At 44.1% G+C, this 22,753-nt stretch overlaps 1 protein-coding gene across 1 annotated transcript in view; it reads left to right on the top strand.

The window, feature by feature from the left end:
• The first annotated feature begins 484 nt into the window (after positions 1-484).
• The window catches only part of LAMB1 (laminin subunit beta 1), a 98,602-nt gene continuing 76,333 nt past the window's right edge, over positions 485-22,753 (top strand). The window contains exons 1-7 of the mRNA XM_015422523.1: positions 485-521; positions 3,161-3,333; positions 10,231-10,366; positions 16,806-16,879; positions 21,487-21,675; positions 21,761-21,824; positions 22,165-22,367. Coding sequence (XP_015278009.1) covers positions 485-521; positions 3,161-3,333; positions 10,231-10,366; positions 16,806-16,879; positions 21,487-21,675; positions 21,761-21,824; positions 22,165-22,367 — 876 coding nt within the window. The remainder of the gene's footprint in view (positions 522-3,160; positions 3,334-10,230; positions 10,367-16,805; positions 16,880-21,486; positions 21,676-21,760; positions 21,825-22,164; positions 22,368-22,753) is intronic.

The raw sequence follows: 22,753 nt of genomic DNA, 5'->3' as shown, positions 1-22,753 counted from the left end.
CCGGTTTGATTCCCCTGAAGTGTGAACCAACCGATGAGCATAGCAAAATGAAGCGCGGGATCTAAATATTTGGACCAGAAATAACCTGAAGGCGCTGAGCAGCTTGCCCGATCGTGATGTAAACTCCTGTCATTGTGCAGCTTCGGTCCGGAGACAAAAGACAGGCGTTCTCGGGCAGCCCTCGAGGGTCTCTGCAGGCAGCCGCGCTCCCCGGACGAGGGCCGGGTTCCAGCCCCTTCGGCGCTTGCGTGGGGGAGCCTCCCTCTCTCGGAGCCGAAGTTTCCTCTCCCCCACAGCGTCTGACCGGCTGGAAGGAGTAGAAGGCGCTAAACGGTAAGGAGAGCAGAGCTGCCTGTCCCGATGTCTTAAGGGGTGGGGGGGGGGGGGGGGTATGCAATTTATTTATACATATTTTATCATTCTTCTGCAGAAAGGAAAGCGAAGCTGGGTGGCTACTTTCTGCTACCCGAGCAGAAGTAAGGCGATGGGGATCTTCCAGGTGCACTTTTGCTGCTTCCTAGGTAATGAAGCGTGGTGGTGGTGGGGGTTTAAGTCATCTCCTGCCTTATTGTTTGAAGAATGCCGCTGGCGTATCCCAGCCAAGAGCAAGCTCTGAATTGAGAAGAACTTGGGTTTTTTCCTCCCGTTCATTCAGAGAAAACTTCTGAAAAGTTCTTGAGAAGTGGTTGTTGTAGAAAAGAAACGCTGGGGCGTGAATGGAGGGGGTTGGGGAATAGCCTCTTTTTTTCCGCCGAGGGAATCGATTTGGGTCAGCTGCGCTCCTTAATCATTGTCTTGATTGTCTTTAACCCCGCTTGGAGACTGCAGGCTCCTTGGGGCACACGCCTGTCGCTCTGGTTGAGGTTTCTCCATAAACCACCCAGACCACGGACTTCGTTGTGTTGCACAAAAAGTTTATGCTACCGTAAAGATGCTAGTCCTTTGCATGCTTACCTGAGAGTCTCTCAGAGCAGGATTTATTTCTGACTAGGGCTGCAATCTCCTGAATACGCATGTCCAGACTGTAACGGTGCAATATTGTGCTGTTAGTCCAGTCTGTCCTCAATGCAATCTGGAGTAATTTGGCATATGATTGCGATGTAAATGTCGGGGGTGGGGAGGAGGTTAGGTTGGCTTGTTTTGCCTATGTTGGAGGGTGTTCTGTAGTTTTCCTGCATCCTTTATCTTGCAACTCAAACTCCTTTTTCAGGAAACACGATTCATGTAGCCAGCGAAGATAAAGAACACCTTTTAATCTGGTCCGTTAAAAAACCCAAAATTTCATCCTTACGCTAAGATTTCGTCTTTTGGTTTGGGGAGCCTGAAGTCCCTTCCAAGCGGTTGATGGGAAAGGGAGGTGCTTCTAATTGCAAGCAGGGGAAGTAGGAAAACTCAGTTAATCCCCAATTGATTTGTGTGCGGGTGGGCAGCAACACACCCAGATATAGTCCAGCCCAAGTGGACATGCAGACCTCTTATCTGAAGCCATCCTAGACTTCTTGGAGCCCAGAAAATACTCGTCTTAGGAGGAGCAGCCCTCTAAATGCACTCCCTTTTATAGCCTTTTGGTTTTCCATGGACCTTTCTTCCCAATTAATGTTCCTCCTAAGAGCTGGTGAACATAACATTACTCTCTGTTGTATGCCTGCCTACGTGCCTCCCCCCCATTTGGAAAGAGGAGTTGTCTGGCGCCATGTGGCTTTAACTGCCTGCTTGTTCTCTGCCACTGGAAGATCCGGAGCACAGCTGGATTGTGTTCCCCTCACCCAAGGAGAAGGAGCTGCCAGAGAAATATTGGCGGGCTTTGACAAGCGAGTCTCTCCTGTTCTACCTCTACCCCTGGAAGGAGAAGCTCTGCCCACCTCCCTGGAATTACAAGTATTCCAGTGGCCAGACTAGTACTGTGAATTTTGTGCTCCTGGAGAAAATCCTAAAGACCGCTCATGCTGCTTGACACTCACCTTCCTTCTAGCCCAACATCTTGTTTCATGCAGTAGGCCAGCCACTGTTTCCATCCAGCTAGGTTAATTGTGGGGAGAAAGGGGTGAAGAACAACCTTAACTGGGTTTAAAACCCAGGACATTTTGTTTTGGAACAGAGATTTATAATGCTGGGAAATTCCCTGGGTTGTTCTCCCTGCCCCTGCATTTCCATAGCATGAAAAGCACCGCCAGTTGAATTCCTGTCCATCTTATAGCTGTTAGGAGCCTGGTCACCAGGATGGCAACGTAATTCTTAAATTATGAAATATGTATTGCAGATCATTGGAGGAGGGGAGTGTGGAGAAAGTACATTTGTTCCCTTTCCTGTACTGTTTTTTTACGAAATACAAACTGAGGGATAATGCAGGCACGCTTTACCTTCTTTTCCCTCCTGTAACTGGAGCAAAGATATGAAGCCCCCAGAACCAGGTGGGCAGATCGCCAGCAGCAGATTCAACCCAGCGATTGTTTGAGTTCCTTTACTACTTGTGGCAGTTTCTTTTTGTGGATCAAACAGGGGTGAGGCACTGGCTCCAGCTCCCCATTTGATGTGCTCCTTTCAAAGTATTGACAATGGTATACTGAAGCAGGAGCTGGCTGTGTGGTGATGTGATTCTTTCCTCACCTTGGTTTTCTGTCTGTGGTGACAAAAAAATCCCACTCATCACAGGTGGAGATGAAATGAGGTTACATGCAGTGCCCTGGAATGATGGGATGACTCAGGTGACTATTTCCCCCATCACCCAATTACTTTTATAGTCATGGCACAGTGGCATACCCTTCCCCATTAAGAATCAATGTGCCTGAAGAAATCCCATTGTCATGTGTTCTGGATTTTATGGCTGCTGCACTTTAAGCAAGCTAGATATTGTTGCTGCTTGTCCAATTTCACAATAGCCATGGAGCTGAGAATGCTTTGAGCCTGTCATAGGACAGGAATTGATGACTCCAGTAAAGCATTTGCTTGCAAACTCATAAAAGCATTGCTAGATAAATAGATTATTTTAAGGTGATGTTGCCTATTCTGGAATGTCTTAGTTCCATAGTAGATAATGGGGTATCCCTTAATCCGGAATATTTAGCAATGTAAATGTAAGCTGACTGTAATCATGGAATCTCTGTTGCTGAAAAGCGTTCCCTTTCTGCTGCTAATCTTGGTTCTCTTTTCATATTTGTAGGCCTCTGGGCCACCGTACTAGGTCAGGAACCAGAATTCAGCTATGGATGTGCTGAGGGGAGCTGCTATCCAGCTACTGGAGACTTGCTAATTGGGCGAGCCTCCAAGCTTTCTGTCACCTCCACCTGTGGGCTACAAAAACCTGAACCGTACTGCATCGTGAGTCACCTCCAGGTAAGCCATAGCTGTACAGCCAGAGAACAGTGCCATTTAAGTACAGTTAGAAATATAAAATTGCCAGAAGTTTTGAAATGGGGAATTCCCCAAATTTCTCCCCTTCCCTTGCCTTTACAGTCTCTAATCATTCAAGTAAAATTGGTCACTGTGTTACTGCTGCCTCCTCCTCCCTTTTCTCCCTTTGGCTGTCCAAGCAGCCCCACACTCTCTCTAGATAAGTAGAAACATCTGGTGCTGCCTAGGGGCTGAGAGGAAGCAGACTGCATCCCTCAGGCATAGATTTGTTTGTACAGTTGCATGTGTCCTGCAGTTTCCTGCTCTTGTTTGTTTTTGCTCCTTAAATGCATCAAACCACTGTCTCCCAGGATTATAAGGAGTGTGAGTACTCTTCCCTGGAAGTTCTCTGTGATACAAACAAAAACTCTGAGCTCAAACTCCTTGGGGCTTTGTCCCAAAATACAGACTGTCCTAGGGAAAAATACAAAATTTTGTCCCTAGGCTCCAAGCTGTAACAAAAGATGTGTCCTTTTGGGTGTGACATAATAGGAACGTCTCCCATTCACCTGTTAATTTTTTTTTTCAGTATTGAAAAAAAATTGAATATTGAAGCAAAGAAAGTTTAATGAGGTGTGATAAAATCCTCTGCCATAGTTGTGCTTCTGTTTGTTTGGACAGTGCTACCCCAAGATATTGTTATGTCCAAAACAGCTGCCATGTGCAGTGCTACAAGTATATCCCAGGATGCTTTGCAGTGGTACAGAGATGCCCCACAAATCACTGCTAGTTTTCCATTTAAGTGACGAGACTTCTGTCAGTTCATTGGTACGCAATCAGAGCTCTACTTTAGAGCAACGGGGGGGGGAGGAGGGAATCAATAAGACAGGAGTCCAGTAATACCTTAAAAAGCGGAAAATTTATTTCTGCATGAGCTTTTGTGAGTCAGGTCACTTAATAAAAAGCATAGTAAAAGGTAAAGGTTCCCTTGCTCGAAAGCCAGTCGAGTCCGACTCTAGGGTTGCGGTGCTCATCTCCATTTCCAAGCCGAAGAGCCAGCGCTGTCCGAAGACATTTCCGTGGTCATGTGGCCAGCATGACTAAACACCAAGGCACACGGAATGCTGTTAAAAAGCATAGTGTGCTCTAAAATAAATGTTGTTAGTCTTTAAGGGACCACTGGACTCCTATTTATTCTCCTGCTACCCACTGAGGGTGAAAGAGGAGAGTGCAAAAGTTGGCTTGAAACTCAACATCAAAAAAACTAAAATCATGGCATCCAGCCCCATCACTCCTCGGCAAATAGAAGGGGAAGTCATGGAAGCAGTGACAGACTTCACATTCCTGGGATCCAAGATCACTGCATATGGTGACTGCAGCCATGCAATTAAAAGATGCCTGCTCCTTGGGAGGAAAGCGATGGCAAACCTAAACAGCATGATAAAAAGTAGAGACATCACCCTGCCAACAAAAGTCCGCATGGTCAAAGCAATGGTATTCCCAGTAGTCATGTATGGCTGCGAGAGTTGGACTATAAGGAAGGCCGAGCGCCGAAGAATAGATTCTTTTGAACTATGGTGCTGGAGAAGACTCTTGAGAGTCCCTTGGACTGCAAGAAGAACAAATCAGTCAATCCTAAAAGAAATCAACCCTGATTGTTCCCTGGAAGGCCAGATACTGAAGCTGCAGCTGAAATTCTTTGGCCACCAAAGGAGAAGGGAGCACTCACTGGAGAAGACCCTGATACTGGGAAAGATTGAAGGAAAAAGAAGAAGGGGCTGGCAAAGGGGAAGATGGTTAGACAGTGTTATCGATGTAACGAACATGAAATTAAGCAAACTCCGGAGCACAATGGAAGACAGGAGGGCCTGGCGTGATATGGTCCATGGGGTCGCGTAGAGTTGGACTCGACTGTGCGACTGAACAACAATACCCACTAACATCTGAGAAAATAATGCATCCATGGGAGACAATATGTGCCATACGCCATGAGGTATTAATCTACAGATTTTTTATTCCGAAGCAGATTTTTGTGGTTTTACTTTAGAGCTCTGAAATGGTGCGTTGATTACGGTTCAAGTTTCAGTTTATTGCCTTTAGCCATAGGCCATTACAATGACAGAACAATATAACAATAACATCTGTGTAAACTTCTAAAACCAGAAGAATTAAAAACTAAGACACAATAAAACATTATAATAATTCCATCTCTCCCATCCAGACTTCCGTTGGTAATCAAGCTATGGTACTGCTACTATTATGGTAGAATTAAGAACTGAGTAATCAAAGTATGAAGCAATAAAGTGAAGCCTCTTTTGGCCCATTTCCCAGTTAAATAAGGCTATGTCGTATGGTTCTTGTCTGGTATTTACCCCCTTTTAAATAAGATTTCCGTACTGAACAAATATTCTGTTGGATTGCTGTGTTGAACAGATGATGACTCTAATGTACCAATTTTAAAACACTTTGGAACGTGGCATACCAAATGTAGAATTTATTTTAGTTGCTTCATTTACATCCCACTATTCTCCCTGGTGGGGACCCAGATTAGTTTACAATTTCAATAGAAAAAACATGACTTTAAAAAGATTTTAAAAGCCTATGCATGCAATCCAGGCATAAGAGCTGATATTCAGGAAAGTCAATTTAAGAAACCAATTTGCCTCTCTGGATCTTTTACACGGAGTGAGAATCTACTGATGTTAATGGCTTCTGAATTCTTTCCTTAGCACTTGTATTTCATATGATCTCTGCTCAGGTATGGTTCTTGTAACTAGCAAACCTCTATGCTTGCTGAGCAAAGCTTTCTGAATCCGAGTCTACCAAGGCAAGTCAGTAGGCTTAAATGGGTGTAGGGATGGGCATGAACCTAAAAAGGGCAGTTTGGTTTGGGGTCCGGGGCAGCCCACAGATCAAACCTTGAACTGAACCAACCCCACACAAACTGAACTGGTCTGGCAAGTTTGGTTCCCTCTTTCTCCCAGGTGCAGCTTGCTGCAGCCAGTAAAAAGGGGACAGGGATCCCTTCCCCCTTTCTCCCAGCCATGGTGAGCCATGGCTGGAAGAAAGAGGGGGATTAACCAGGAAGGGGCTTCCATTTAAGCTGAACAGTGGCCAGTCAGCTGTTAGGTTTAAATGGCTGGCAGCCATTAACCCTTTGGTTTTGCTCCTCGCCTTTGAAGGTGGGGAACAAAACCAGAGGGTTAAATGTGGGGATGAAGGGGGCATTTCACCTCCTCCTTTCTGCTGGCCCAGCTGTCTTGGGCTCCCTCTCACAGCCTGAGACAGCTGAGCCCGCAGAGAGAGTCCAGAGCCCCAAACAGGCCAATAGTCTGATAAATGATTGGGGAATGCGCCTTCCCTGAACATTGGTTCCCAAGCTCTGAGCTGGTTCGTGCCCATCCCTAGGTATTAACTCTGTTTAGGATTACACTGTAAGGCTACTGTACTCTCCCAGTGATGTGGCTCTAAATTCCAGTTATACGTCAGTCTCTCATGTAGCAGATCAGAAGAGGGACCATGTGTCTCATCCATCCATCCTCATCACAGTATCCTTCAGTGTGAGCTAGGGCCTCCGAGCATAATGTTCAAGTCAAATTTGGTCTACTGGCATAGGGTTAAATGCATTGCCCTGTATGTATTATAAATAAGTTGCTCTGACCTGGATAGCCTAGGCCTGCCTGATATTGCCAGATCTCAGAAGCTAAGCAGGGTTGGCCCTGGTTAGTATCTGGATGGGAGACCAAGCTCGTGATGCAGAGACAGGCAATGGCAAACCCCCTTTGAATGTATCGTGCCTTGAAAACCCCATGGAGGTCGCGATCAGTCAGCTGTGACTTCATGGCAATAGCATCATCAACCAATTATAAATAACTCATAATTCACCCGGAAGTCTTCATGCGTATATGAGGATGAGATGTAAACCGCAACGATGTCCCTTTGAATTGCAAGTATGTGCAAAGTTTTCGGCTCGAGTGATTTACAGTGCAGTTCTAAACAGATAGATCAAGATGGGTGGCCATGTTAGTCTGTCTGTAGCAGTAGAAAAGAGCAAGAGTCCACTAGCACCTTAAAGACCTAACAAAATTTCTGACAGGGTATGAGCTATCATGAGTTACTTCTATCTGAAGAAGTGAGTGACTCAAAAAAGCTCATACCTTGCCACAAATTTTGTTAGTCTTTAAGATGCTACTGGGCTTTTGCTCTTTTCTACTAGTTCTAAACAGAGGTACTCTAGTCCACGCCTGTTGAATTCTATGGGCTTAGAAGGTTGTAACTTTGTTTAGGATTGCACTGTGGTATTCTTAGTTGGAATTTTTTACTTACTGTGCACAACGTGTCCAAATGTTTTAGAAAGAAATGCCCAGGGTTTTTTCCCCAAGTGCATCATATGAACTCTGTCTAGACAATTTCCTCATCTAGTTTCTTGTTTAATGTATTCTAGCAACTTTGGTATAGTCATAGATGTAGAGCAGAAAGAATGAATGGAAGCAAACTATTATTCTTACAGGACTTTGTATAAAAAGATAGACATCATATAATCAAGTAGAAAACAACCATAAGAAAGGAAATGTATCAAGTTTCACATTTGCAAATCAGAATGAAACACAACTTTTCTGGAAAATCAGAAAGAGAGACAGAGAGGTTCTTCCAGGGGGGCTAAGAACATCTGGGAAACATCTGGTTGAGGATGTCTTACCTCTTAGGGATGATGATGTAAACAGGGGTCTTTTGGGGCCGGAGCAGCCCAGGACCCGGCGCAAATGGTGGCGCGGCAAGCCCCGCCCCCAGCTCCCCGTGCCGAAGCGCTGGGGCCAGGGGAAGGCCTGAAGAGCCCCACAGCTGGGTCCCCTGGGCCCACGCGGGAGCTCTGGGGCCGGGGGGAAGCCCAGATATCCCCACAGCCGGGTCCCCCAGGCCCGCCTTTCTCTCCCTCTTTCCTTCCTTCTTTCCTCCTTTCCCTCCTTCTTCCCTTCTCTCTCTTTCTTTCCCTCCTTCGTTCCTTCTCTTTCTTTTCCTCTTTCCTTCTCTCTTTTTATTGCCTTTCCTTCCTTCTTTTCTTCCTTCTTTCCTTCTTTCTCTCCCTCTTTCCTTCCTTCTTTCCTCCTTTCCCTCCTTCTTCCCTTCTCTCTCTTTCTTTCCCTCCTTCGTTCCTTCTCTTTCTTTTCCTCTTTCCTTCTCTCTTTTTATTGCCTTTCCTTCCTTCTTTTCTTCCTTCTTTCCTTCTTTCTCTCCCTCTTTCCTTCCTTCTTTCCTCCTTTCCCTCCTTCTTCCCTTCTCTCTCTTTCTTTCCCTCCTTCGTTCCTTCTCTTTCTTTTCCTCTTTCCTTCTCTCTTTTTATTGCCTTTCCTTCCTTCTTTTCTTCTTTCTTTCCCTCTTTCCTTCCTTCTTTCCTTCTCTCTACTCTCTTTCCTTCCCTCTTTCCTTCTTCTGTGGCCCAACTCTAGTGAGAAGGGGTTTAAACCCCTTCTCTCTTCGCCCCCCCCCCTGCAGGCCAGCTGGGAAAGGGAAGGGGAGGCTTTTGAAGATGCCTCCCCCCCTTTTGCTTCCCCTTTTGACATCACTTCCGGTGATGTCAGGGGTCGTGGCATATGCTAATAATAGCCTAGTTTCTCATTAGCATACCATATGCTAATGAGCTCCTGCAGCTCTTTTCTATGAAAAGACCCCTGGATGTAAATATTTTATGCCACCTAAGTAGGGATAGGGCTATAACTTGGGTATATGGGAAGAAATGACAACTGCTTAAACAGGCCAAAAGAAAAAACTGCACACACACAGGAGATATGGAGAGGGATGCAATATACGTGGGTTTATTTACTAATGCTAAAAGCCAAGACAAAGGGGCTAGAGTTCTTTGTATACAGGGCATATCAAAAACCTTTTGAAACTGAAGGGATTGCTGATCTTGAGACAGAGAAAGAAATCAGGGAGGCAGCCAAAGGAGCAAGTATCGTAGTACTTTGACTAAAAACACTATCACACAGGTTGGGTAAACATAATTTTGGATTGCAACAAAGAGGTAAAATTTCTAGATAAATGGCTATGCCCTGGACCAGTCATGGAGTCAACTGAACAAGCAACAACCCTAGATTTAATCCGGCTTGGTGCTCAGGAAACTGATTGATTAATCTGTTTAATTACAGGAGGATAAAAAACGTCTGCAATCCAATTCAACATAAATACGATTAGAAAATGGCCCAGAAAGTCCGACTTGCTTGAGTCTAATTTCAAAAGATGAGACTTCTGATAAAAGAATGGATGAGTTAAAAGAAAGTTAGGAGGAAGAGTCAGGAGAGTCAAAGTTGTTCAAAACAACAGTAGTAGAAATTCAACTGTAATATATGGTTCATGAGTAGAGTCAAGGAAGCTATCAAAAGAATGACGTTTTCTTTTAAAAATCAGCCTTGCCCAAATGAAGAGAACCAAAAAGAGCACAAAAAAGAAGCAAATTAATGCGCAAAAAGAAATAATTTCAGGACTATAGTGCTCAAAATGTTGCAAACAAAAAACTTTAATTTACATACATCAAAAGTAAGAGGCCAGTCAGAGTGTTGGTTGGAATGCAGGAGAATAAAAAATTGCTAAAGGAGGATAGAGAGACTGAAGAGAAGCAGAATGAAATCTTCACCTCAGTCTTCACTGGCAAAAATGTTGGACATTCTCTCTTTTTCCCTTTGTCTTTCAGGAAGGGCATATGAAAAAGTAAGTGAAATAGATGTGACAAAAGCTCACGTTTTAGAGCTTGCAGACAAACTAAAAAATAATATGTCACCAGGTTCAGATGGTGTATTCTCAAGAGTCCTTCAAATATGCAGTTGTGAATTGTGTACTTGGTGGGCTTTGTGGAGCAGGATTAAAGCCTTTGCAAGACTGATTGATTAATCTGTTTAATTACAGGAGGATAAAAAATGTTTTATATGTGATTCACGGGACCCATTCCATGAGACTATCAATCCTGACAGCCACCGAATTGAAAATGTGGTCACTACCTTTGCTCCAAACCGGCTCAAACTGTGGTGGCAGTCGGAGAACGGTATGCTATTTGTGTGGAAATAGTTGTCCAAGAACAACCTTGGTTTCCGTGTGCTCACGATGATCTCTGCCTTGTAATTACTTCTTCCACTACTTAATTTCAGTGTCTTAAACACAAAAGAGATTTTCTTTTTGTAAAACTAGAGCCTGCAATTCAAGTTGCTATTTTGTTTGAGGCAGCATTTTTCAGTACACTTCAAAATATTGAAAAAAGACAACAGATCAAGATATACTGTTATCAAGAAAGATAGGTTTCATATACTAGCTTTGATCTTTTTCCCCTCTGAGGTTAAAGTGGGCATATGAGGGAATGTTTTACCTGGAATCATTCCATTGTTGATCAGGTAGAATAGTCCCTGTTTCAAGTCTTTGATTTATTGTTATACAGTGGTTTATTACATGTACCATAATGTGATTTATTAATATGGAACTATCCAACTTTGTAGTTGGGAAAGAAGGCCTTTCATTTAAGATATTTCTATATAGGTTCTGCTTTTTCTTACAGCTCAATGGGGATTTCTGCCCCACCACTTGTGTCTTCTTTTCTCTCACATTCCCACCACTTGGGAACTAGGGGTTGATGAGAGTAACAAACAGAAGGAAGGAGAATGCTTGCATACTAACCTCAACTGCTCAGAACCTTGCTGGTAGCTGTAGGCTGTTGGGGAAGAGGTTGGGTGAAGGTGTTTGACAGAGGAGCAAGCCTTGAGGGGTCTCTACCTTTGGTAGGCATCCTCAGGTTCCTGGATTAAGCCCCTTCACCAGAGTGTTGCCTGGGAAGGTTCATGGTATAAGGTGACAGTTATATAAATGAACAAGGATTTCCTAACTTGTATGGTATTCAGATACTACAGTACTAGACTTAACATGACTACGCAATTCCTGTGAAGAAAAGTACCCAAGTGTTGCATTAGCGTTCTCACCCAATAAATAGTTGCTGTGACTTTCAAACCTGAATGGCTATTGTGAATGTTTAAACCAGCAGACAGTTGGTATTGCTGCCCTCTGTTTGTGGCATACTTAATTCGGGATTATGTGGGTTATTCTGGAGGATGGTGTGCCGCTGAGCAAGCAGTATTGAGAATACTGAATAAGAAACACTAGAGACAGCCTGACTTAGTTTTGTAAACTATCCTTTTGGTCCCTTCATGTTCTGTGATTAAACAGAGCCAATTTGGTGTAGTGGTTAAGTGTGCGGACTCTAATCTGGGAGAACCGGGTTTGATTCCCCACTCCTCCACTTGCACCTGCTGATGTGACCTTGGGTCAGTCACAAGCTCTGGCACAGCTATTCCTGAAAGAGCCGTTTTGTGTCAGAGTTCTCTCAGCCCCACCCACCTCACAGGGTGTCTGTTGTGGGGAGGGGAAGGGAAAGGAGTTTGTAAGCCGCTCTGAGACTCCGAGTGAAGGGCGGGGTATAAATCCAATCTCCTCTTCTTCTTATATCTGAGTTGGCGTTTGGTCATGCAAGCATTTATTATAGATGCTAATACTATCATAACTGCTATAAAAAAGTCATGAGTATAAGAGTTTTTGAGATGGAGAATTTTAAAGCAGAGAGATACTGTAGCCTGTGACACTGATGACAAAGGTGTTTTTATTTTACTGAGAATAGAGTTGAGCCTTAACTTAGCCAAGGCCGTTCAGAAAGTCTACAGCAAACTGTAATAGAATCTAAAATGTAATTACTCCCACTTCCGTACCTTGGCCAGAGGCCCCTTTGTCTTCCTCAGACAAATGCTAATACCATGTTTTTGCTGGACAATGGCAACATTCAGAGACTGAATTGTATTAGCATTTTATACTTGGGTTTCATTTGGCCAATAAAAGACATTGTTTTTTGTAGTTGCAATCTAATAGTTGCTTGGAAAAAGTTATGGTTATCTTGCTGTAATTTACAAGCAATTCTGAAATCTGCTGCAAAATCTTACAGCCCTGTTCAGCTCACATTTATTTGGGAGCCAGTCCCGTTGACTACAGCTGGACTTACTTCTAACCTGGAGCACTGCCTTAGTTTACAAAACTAAGTCATGCTGTCTCTAACGTTTCTTATTCAGTATTCTCAATATCTTCCTGTTGCACTGAACTTAAACATGTATAGGTGAAGCAGGAAAGTTTTAACTTAAATTATTACTGATGTTTTAATTAAAATTATAGCTGTTTACAATTTTGCTGAGGTGGCTCAAGTGGTTAAGACGCTGAACTGCAGGCTGTGGAAGGTCAGTAGTTCAGCAGTTCAGGACCCGAGTTGCCGCATAACAGAGTGAGCTCCCGTCTCTAGTTCCAGCTCCTGCCAACCTAGCAGTTCGAAAGCAAGAAATTGCAAGTAGATAAATAGGTACCACTTCAGTGGGAAGGTAACAGCGTTCCATGCGCCTTGGTGTTTAGTCATGTCGGCCACATGACCAGGGCATTGTCTTCGGACAGTGCTGGCTCTTTGGCTTTGAAACACAGATGAGCATCGCAACCCTAGAGTCGGATTCGACTGGCTTTCGAGCAAGGGAACCTTTACCTTTACCTTTTTACAATTTTGAGTGTTCTGTTCTGGTACAGACTATTTGTGCTCACAGTTTTCACTGGTGATTTTTCCATCGAAGAGGAACATCAACCATCTGGCACTGGCTGGCCCTAGCTGAAGGTTCCTATTTCTGCAAAATCTAAGCTTTTGTTTTTAAAGGACCTCTAGGCTACCTAGTATACTTGTGGCAGCCTGAACAGCCCAGCTTGTGAGTTCATCAGAACTTGGAAGCTAATCAGGGTAGGCACGGGTTAGTACTTGGAAGGGAGACCACCAATGAAGAAGACGGGTTACTGTGCAGAGGAAGGCCATGGCAAACCACCTCTGCTCATCTCTTTCCTTGAATGCCCTGCAGAAGGGGTCACCGTGAGTCAGTTGAGACTCGATGGCACATTATTCATTCAGTAAGCTTGTATGTAGCAAGCTCTGCTTTTCATCAAGGACTGGTGCAATAACAAGAGCAGAGTCTGTACCAGTGCACTCCTAAGAGCACTTTCATAGGGGCAAGCTGCACTGAATCAAATTGATTTTACTTTTGCGTTTACTTCTGCTTAGACTCGCTCCCATGGCCTCTCAGGGCTATCTGGTATCTAGAGCAGTACTGCCTCAGTACACAGAAGTTCCAGTTCACTAAATTAATTATTGACCATGACAGCGAAATGGAACTTCCATGCAGAGGTGCACTGTACCCTTGAATACTGTGTGCCGGAGGCAACAGGAATGAGCACTGCTGTGCTTCTTGAGCTTCCAGAATCACCTGGCTGGCGGGTCTTGAAAATTCTTTGTATTTGTCTCATCTGTTTAAGAATGAGATAAGCCCAGGTAAAGAGATGGAGGTAAGGGAAAGACAGTAAATATACTTTTTTGAACCATTCAGGGTATCACAAACAGGATGATGTCATTAACACTGACAGTCATCCAGAGTACTTTATTATGTAAATGCTTGATTATAGCATATGAGCTCAAGAAACATTGACAAGGATGAATGGAAAGCCATGGAGTGATCCCATGTAACATCTCTGCTCTCTCAAGAGCTCTTGTACAAACAGAAACAAGGGATTGTTAGAGCAAGTAGCCTTTGAGCTAAATCAACTTGTGTCTTCTATCTTGCACTTCCATTTGTGCCAGACATAGACCCCCCCCCCCCCGATCACCTTCTTTGAGGAAATCAAATCACACTTCCAACTTGGGCTGTACTGAATGCATCAAATAGGCTTTTGCTTTTCAGTTTTTGTACACAGTTACACTGGTCAGAAATTTTTAAAATAGGCACTTGATCTTACAGTAGCTTTTGCGTAAACAGAACTGCATGAAACAAACATTCTCTTCCACTTTCACCTGGTGAGATCCAACCCCACAGGTCATGTAAAAAGGTAAAGATAAAGGTTTCCCTCGCTCGAAAGCTAGTCGAATGCAACTCTAGGGGGCAGTGCCCATTTCTGTTTGAAATCTGAAGAGTCAGCACTGTCCGAAGATGTTTCTGTGGTCATGTGGCCGGCATGACTAAATGCCGAGGCACACGGAACACTGTTACATTCCAACTTATTTAGTGTACCAAGGTAATGGTCCTGGAAATTGTGAAACTTTGTCCACTAGGTAAAGCCTTCCTGGTGCTGCCCTGGTATTACCACCAGTTATTACCAGTTTGATGTAGTGGTTAAGTGCGCAGACTCTAATCTGGGAGAACCGTGTTTGATTCCCCACTCTTCCACTTGCACCTGGCTGGATGACCTTGGGCAAGCCGTAGTTCTGATAAGAGCTGTTCTTGAAAAAGAGCAGTTTCTGTCAAGAGCTCTCTCAGCCCCACCTACCTCACAGGGTGTCTGTTGAGGGGAGGGGAAGGGAAAGGAGTTTGTAAGCCGCTCTGAGACACCTTTGGGTAATGAAGGGTGGGGTATAAATCCAATCTCTTCTTCTTCTCAATATTCTTGGTCATAGAGGTATACAGTTATATACTATATTATTATTGGTTGGTCATATAAAACCATCTATACTGAAATTTTATTATTCATAACTAGGAATAAGGTCTGTTGTGGAAATAAATACAACAAGCTCTAGAAAGAGGCTCTGGGAGAGTGCTGCAGCTTTGGGCACACAGTGTCAATTTGCTGTAGTGACCTCAGCAGGGTATAATGACACAGAGGCCACCATTTTCTCCAGAGGAACTGATCTCTGCTACCTGAAGAGCAGTTGTAATTTTGAGTGATTTCCAGCCCTCACCTGGAGATTGTCAACAATGGTTGCCCATGAGGGAATGGCTGTTTTGTAGGGTGGAGTCTATGATACTGTACCTGTCTGAGTTCCCACCCCTCCTCAAATCTCACCCTTTCCAGGCTCCACCCCTCAAATATCCAGGAATTTCCCAACCTGGAGTTGGCAACCCTATCTCCCTCCAACCGTCAACCTACCGTTATCTTCCCCCTGACTTCAGCTTTCCATCTCCTCCCCCTCCCTCTTGGAGAGCAGTTGTAATTCTGAGTGATCTGCAGCCCCCACCTTAAGATTGGCAACAATGGTTCCTTAGGACAGAATGGCTGGTTTGATGGGTGGAGTCTATGGCATATCTGTCTGAGGTCCCACCCCTCCTGAAACCTCACCCTCTCCAGGCTCCATCCCTCAAATCTCCAGGAATTTCCCACCTGGAGTTGGCAACCCTATCAGGACCGCCCCCAATGAGTTTTCTCCCAAAGGCCAAAATAGGTGACAGGACCAAGCTTGGTTGCCTACCAACAGGCACTGAGGGGAAAGTAGGGTTGCCAGCTCTAAGTAGGGAAATACCTGGAGATTTGGGGGGTGGAGCCTGTGGAAGGCAGCATTGGGTGGGGCGGAAGGACTCAGCAGGTTATAACTCCATAGGGTCTACCCTCCAAAGCAGCCATTTTCTCCAGTGGAACTGATCTCTGTCATCTGGAGATCAATTGTAACAGTGGGAGATCTCCAGGTCGCACCTGGAGATTGGCAACCCTAGGGGAAAGTCAGCTGCGCAGCTGGGGGTTGAAGAGAATGGTTTAATAGCCGCTGGCCCACCTCATTAGCCAGACAGACAGCCATAGTGGAGCCAAGCAGGAGAGAGTTTTCTGTCAGGAAAGTGGCCAAGCTGGCAGTGGGCGGGGGAGGGGGTTACACTGAACCAAGCTTGGTTGCCTACCAACAGCCACTGAGGGAAGCAGCAGAAGTGTCTTCGTCAAGGGAGAGAGAGCGATCTGCCAGTTATTCTGAGAGGCAAGGTAGCTGCAGTGGGAGTGGGCGGGGAACAGGAGCAGACCCAGCACGTGACCAATGGCACACGAGTACTCTTGAGTGGCGGCTGACGGACAAATGGCTGAGGGAGTGCATTGCACAGCCAATGGGAGAGCTGTAAAGGGCCACCCCAAAACAATTATTATATAGAGAAAATAGAGAGATTTCTATGTTGGTTTTTTAAAGATTTTATTGCATTGCTTTTGCTTTGTGAGCTAGGTCTGGAAAGGCGGCATATACATTTATTTTATTAAGTTTTTAGCCTGCCTTCCCCCGCTTAGTATAACAAACGTGCTTAGCATAACAAATTTAAAGATTATGCATTGAGACCCTGAGAATATTCTCATGTTGAGCGTCTAGTAACATAAGTGCAAGAATCTGCTAAAGGCAGAGTTCAATCCTAAACATAGTTACACCCTTCTAAGTCCATTTAAGTCAATGAGTTTAGAAGGGTGTAACTCTGTTTAGGATTGTGCTATTAGTTTTTTCGGCATCTAGCCATTGTGGGGGAGGGTAAAACAATAAGCTATAGGATTCTCACTCAAAATAGACTGGACAAAAAAACAAACACATTTTTGTACAGATTGAATCCCTTGAGGGGGGAAATTGATGAAATTAGAACCCTGACCAATGTTCTTGTTTACTGTGCAACAACATCCCATGTGTTCTGTTGGTTTCGTAGGGTTGGAAAATGTCACAATCCAGCTGGATTTGGAAGCTGAATTCCATTTCACTCATCTCATCATGACCTTCAAGGTAAAGAATCCATAACATTCTCTCAGTTCACAAATGAGCAACTGTGCAGTCGGGTATTGGTCAGTCAGAGGCGCAACTAGCTGTTTAAAATTAAGACAAGCAACATTCCTGATTTCAAGAGCTCTCTCTCTCTGTCTTTCTGTCTTTCTCTTTCTCTCTCTTTTTGTTTGTTTTGGGAAACAAAGCTATTAATATTGGAATGCAAGAGAGAAAACAGACCATAAAATTGTTAGCTTTGAAATGCAGTTTAATTAGCTTTTCCTGTAGATAAGCCTGGTTTGAGTAAATCCCAAACACTAATAAGGCAGAAAGAGATTTGGTGTTCCTTCCTGTTTGTTCTCTGTAGCAGAAATGAAGAGTTGCTCTGTTTTTGAAAGTGCCATATTTCTTTTTTAAGTACAATTTCTGTAGGGTTTTTTTCATCCTAATGTTTATTGAAAAAAGTTAATCTGCCTTTCCATCATATAGATTTTCAGTGCAACTAAAAACATATGAAAATGCATTAGAAGTTAGGTCAGTTAAATTATGCTGAATTGGAACAGCAGAACAAAACCTTCAGGAGGAAAATAAAACTGCTAGTCAGCTTGTGCTAAACTCCAGTATCTTCCTAAATAGCCTTGTTCTTGCTGTCCTCTGAAAGGAAGGCAATCCTGGGGCCAGGTGAATCTTCTGTGGGAGGGCATTTCCTAAGAGCAACACCGTGACTGGAAAAACCCCATCCTGTATGCAGTACACCTCAAGCAATGCTAGGCACAGAGAACAAGGCCCTCATGCTGCCCTGAGTGTTTGGCAACGCACATAAATCATTTTGGAAATTATTGCAATTCATAAGAAGCAATAAGAAGACAGCATTAATATTTTTCTGAAATTGGTGCTTCGGAAGTTGTGCTGTGTGTTTTCCTTTATGTTGCTTGCTTTATGTCAGTGAACTTAGAAGGACATATTTCTACTTAGAATTAGAGTGTACAGGCACCCTTTTTTCCCCAGTACTACTCAGATTTGTCCCAGCCTTCACAGTAAGATTCTTTAAGACAACAGAAATATTGGCTTTAGAGCTCTTTTACATTTGACCACTGACATCATTACAGGAAAAAGGAACATCTGTATACAAAGTACTTTTGTTTCCTTCGGAACAGATGTTCTGGCAGAACGGTTGTACCATATGGCTCAAAATATATTTTGTTGGGGAGGTACATCATAGTTTGGCAGTACTGAGACTTAATTCAGAAAATCTCTACTGGGATTGTATTCATTAAGGATAAATATATAATTTATGTGAAAGTGATTTGGAGACTAAATTTTGGACTCAGTGAGAATTCTTTTTACTAGAAAATGTTGTCATTGTTTTTAAATGATAAGCACCTAATTCTCTGTAGAAATACTAACCATTGTACCTGCCTACTTTGTAGCTTATTAATTAAATATATTTCAAGGAATACATTTCCAAAAGCCTAATACATTAATTTTCTCTCTGTAGACTCCTACAAAGCTGTTGGATCACATTTCTTCTTCACTTTCTTTTGCAGCAGTGCCAAGAGCACAATTAGAATATTTAGTGACATTTCAGTTTTCACCTAAAGGTTTGCTTACATAATCCTGCTTTTCTCCCCAAAGTGGTTTGTAGCATCCCTCCTCTCTATCTTATCTGTTGAACTACAGCCCTGTGAGGTAGGCTAGCTTGAGAAACCCAAGGTCACCTAGTGAGTTTCCGGTGGAAGAGTGGTGATTCAACCTGTTTCTCCCAGGCTCTAGTCGGGCACTCTTAACTACTACACCATGATGGCAGATTGCTTACCTCTTTTGCCATGCATGTGGGTTCACAGAGCTTACCAAGCACTCCTGGTTTTTAGTTAACACATTTTTAGCTTATCATTCCTCTAGGGAGCTTAGGCTGGCATACCTATTTTATCTGAGGTCTGTTGGGCTGAGGGAGACTGATCTCCAATTTGCCCTATTTGGGTAAACTAATTGAGAGGGTGGTGGCGATTCAGTTGCAAAGTTTTTTGGATGACACCTCTGCATTAGATCCCTTCCAGTCCGGCTTCCGACCAGGCCACGGGGCGGAGATGGTACTGGTCGCCCTCACAGACGACCTCTGGAGGCATCTGGATCGGGGCAGGTTGGCGGTGTTGCTGTTGTTAGACCTGTTGGCAGCATTCGACATGGTCGGCCACCAACTACTGACCCACCACCTCGCCAACACCAGGATTCAGGGGTTTGCCTTGCAGTGGCTCTCCTCGTTCCTTCAGGGTCGAGGACAAAGGGTGGCCGTTGGGGAACAGCTGTCCCGAAGGCACCTGCTAGTCTGCAGAGTGCCCCAAGGCGGTGCTTTCCCTGATGTTATTTAACACCTATATGCGCCCCCTTGCCCAGATTGCCCGGAGTCATGGGCTGGGTTGTCACCAATATGCGGACAACACCCAGCTCTATCTGTTGTTGGATGGCCAGTCTGACTCTAGTCCAGAAGATCTGGACCTGGCATTGAAAGCTGTGGCTGGTTGGCTTAGACTGAGTCGATTGAAATTGAATACGATGAAGACAGAGGTCCTGTGCCTGAGTTGGAGGGGTCCGAGGGTAGGTACCCCACTGCTGATCTTCAGTGGGGCACAGTTGGTGCCAGCATTGGAGGTTAGGAGCTTGGGAGTGCTCCTGGATGCCTCCTTAACGATGGAGGCCCAGGTAGCAGCCACTGAGAAGTCAGCCTTCTTCCATCTCCGGCTGATTAGGTAGTTGGTTCCCTTCCTTGAATGCAATGACCTGGCAACAGTGTTCCATGTAATGGTCACCTCAAGACTGGATTACTGTAATGCTCTCTACATGGGGCTGCCCTTGTCCCAAATCCGGAAGCTGCAGCTAGTGCAGAATGCAGCGGCCAGGCTGTTGTTGGGTCTCCCTATGCGGGAGCACATCAGGTCTGCGCTAAAAGCACTGCACTGGCTGCCTATAGCATACCAGATTCGGTTCAAGGTGCTGGTTCTTACCTTTAAAGCCCTATATGGTCAGGGACCTACACACCTAAGAGACTGCTTTTCCCCACATGTTCCCCAGAGAGCACTACGATTGGGGACCCAAAATCGTCTGCCCCTCTTGGGTCCTAGAGAAGCTAGGCTAGCCGTGACGAGGGCCAGGGCCTTTTCAGTGGCGGCTCCACCCTGGTGGAATGAGCTCCTGGATGACCTTTTACAGTTCCGCAGGGCCTGCAAGATGGAGCTCTTCCACCAGGCCTTTGATTAGGGAGCCGCCATCAATAAATTGTGGCCCTGGCCCTAATACCAACATCAGTATTAACATCACTTTTAACAGCCTGTCCAAACTATGATGTTAGCTGATTATGGGTTAACGTTGGATGCTGCTAATTCCTGCCCCTGGTTACGAATCTGCACTAGCACTTTATGCTATGTTTTATAATCATTTTGTTGTGGTTTTATTGAATGTTGTGTTTTAGTTGTTCAACATATTTTATGTCAGCCGCCCTGAGCCTGCCTTGGCAGGGAGGGCAGGATACAAATCAAACAAACGAACTAACAATAAATTATCCCAAAGTCACTGAAGACTTTATGGCTGAATGGGATTTGAACCCAGGTCTCCCAAGTTCTAATGGCTTTGTCACACTAGGTTTCTATTCCTTCCTGTGCTGTGCTGAGTTCTCTAACATTAGCTTGACTAAATGTGCCACTGTAGTCTGTTTTCCAGCTTTCCAAACCCAAAGTTTTTTTGCATGGTATTTCCCCTTATCTAGCAAATCCTCACGGTTGCCGGCCTTCAAGTCAAACCTAAAGATCTCCCAAAATTACAACCGATCTCTAGACCAAAGGGATCAGTTCCCTTGGAGAAAGTGGCTGCTTTGGAGGGTGGGCTCTGTGGGCACTAATGCCCTGCTGAGCTCCCCCCCCCCATGAACTCCCCAGGCTCCACCCCCAAAATCTCCAGGAGTTTCCCAACGCACACCCAGCAACCCTACTTGAAATCCTTCACAAGAGCAAAAAGATTATCAAAGTGCGCAGGGTGTGTGTGTGAATCTCTTAAATCTTACCTTTCGAATTGTGGAAGTAAAAGAGATCAAGCGAGAGATAAGGACCTCTTTTTTCCTTATTGTTATAGATCACAATATCTGATTCACAGGCTCTGTACAACATGATCATAGTTACGTTTCGCCATTGATGGACAGGTGTCACTAAGCAAGTGCGCCCTTATTTTTACTGATAATGTTTTGCTCTACCCTTACTTTAAACTTGTGGGTACCTCATCTACCAAGGAGCACCATCCTTATGTCTTTGGGGGATTTTGCTGGTGCAGGTGTGCCTTGCACTGGAGCATCCTGAGTGACTGAACATCATTATTAACATGCTGATTGGCTTATGGATGCACTGACCGGGTTGAACACCTGCAGTTACAAGAGGCTTATTGTTATTTTAAACATATGCTGTAGATTGGCATGTATAGTCCACATTGTATGAAGTGGGGGTGGGGGGAAAGATACAGAAAACAAAGTGGACTTGGGAAAATTTAAAATAAAAGTCTGCAAGTTGTTTTGACTGATCCAAAGGCCCAGATAATATGCAGTTTAAAATTCTATCCAACTGTCTGTTGTTGCTTCTGATTCTTAGACATTTCGCCCATCTGCAATGCTGATTGAAAGATCCTCAGATTTTGGGGGAACTTGGAAAGTTTATAGATACTTTGCCTATGACTGCGAGAACTCTTTCCCGGGAGTTAACGCTGGACCAATGAAGAAAATAGATGATGTGATTTGTGATTCCCGTTATTCTGATATTGAACCTTCAACTGAGGGAGAGGTTGGTAGTTTCATGTACAATGGATCTGCCGTATGAGTGATGTAGCAATTTCTGTGCTCCTCATAAATCCACATGTTTGTTCCAGATCATTTTTCGAGCTCTAGATCCTGCTTTTAGAATTGAGGACCCATACAGCCCAAGGATTCAGAGTATGTATGCCATTTCTTTTCCCTTTTAATTTCTAATCATTGCACAGACATACCTCATATGTCTGAGAGGTGTATCCCCTCTCGTAGAGGAAGTAAGGCTGAGAAATAGTGACACATGTACAAGAGCAGTCAGCAATTTGTTGACTGTTTTGGTATTTGAATGCTGACCTCTGAGACTCAGGTTTTTACATTCTGCTGGTAGCATAGCTTCTCTTTCACTTTATAAGTTAAAGAAAAATGGTTCCGTGTAGTAGCAACTTGCTGTCCTGTGGTGAGATGTGGGTTGTTTATGTCCTCTCTTCAGAGTGTTCTTTATATGAGCTCTGAAATCTCTTTTCAGATTTATTAAAGATCACTAACTTAAGAATTAAATTTACCAAGCTGCATACACTGGGAGACAACCTTCTGGACTCTAGAATGGAAATCAGAGAAAAATATTATTATGCCGTTTATGACATGGTGGTCCGTGGGAATTGTTTCTGTTATGGTCATGCCGGTGAGTGTGCACCAGTCACTGGATATGATAAAGAGGTGGAAGGAATGGTAAGCATTTACATTACTTTGCCAGCAAACAGTGTTAAGCTCATTTTGGCTCACACTAAAAGTTCCCATCTATAAATAATCCATTTGGGGCAATACCAATACAAAAAATTTAGCAAAACTTGGTCTTGTATGGATTTAGGCATTATTTTATTGAAAGCCACTTGTTCAGTCCTAATTTGTCATACTTGCATACCATAAAAAATGTAACGTTTAAGTGGCTCTTTCTCTGCACTGCAAAGAGGAACTTGATTAGTCTGAGACAGTGTTTTCAAGCCCTCACCCCCTGAGACCTTCATCGCTGAACAGATATTTGAATCTGGAGTTCCAGCTGCCACACCATCCTTCATCATTGTTACTATGCTGGATATTTTCATTTGCTTCTTTAT

Source organism: Gekko japonicus, unplaced genomic scaffold, assembly GCF_001447785.1.
Source record: "Gekko japonicus isolate JY-2015 unplaced genomic scaffold, Gekko_japonicus_V1.1 scaffold1338, whole genome shotgun sequence".
NCBI classification, from domain to species: Eukaryota; Metazoa; Chordata; class Lepidosauria; order Squamata; family Gekkonidae; genus Gekko; species Gekko japonicus.
The sequence above is the reverse complement of the archived record's forward strand: the minus strand, read 5'-3'. Positions and strand labels throughout refer to the sequence as shown.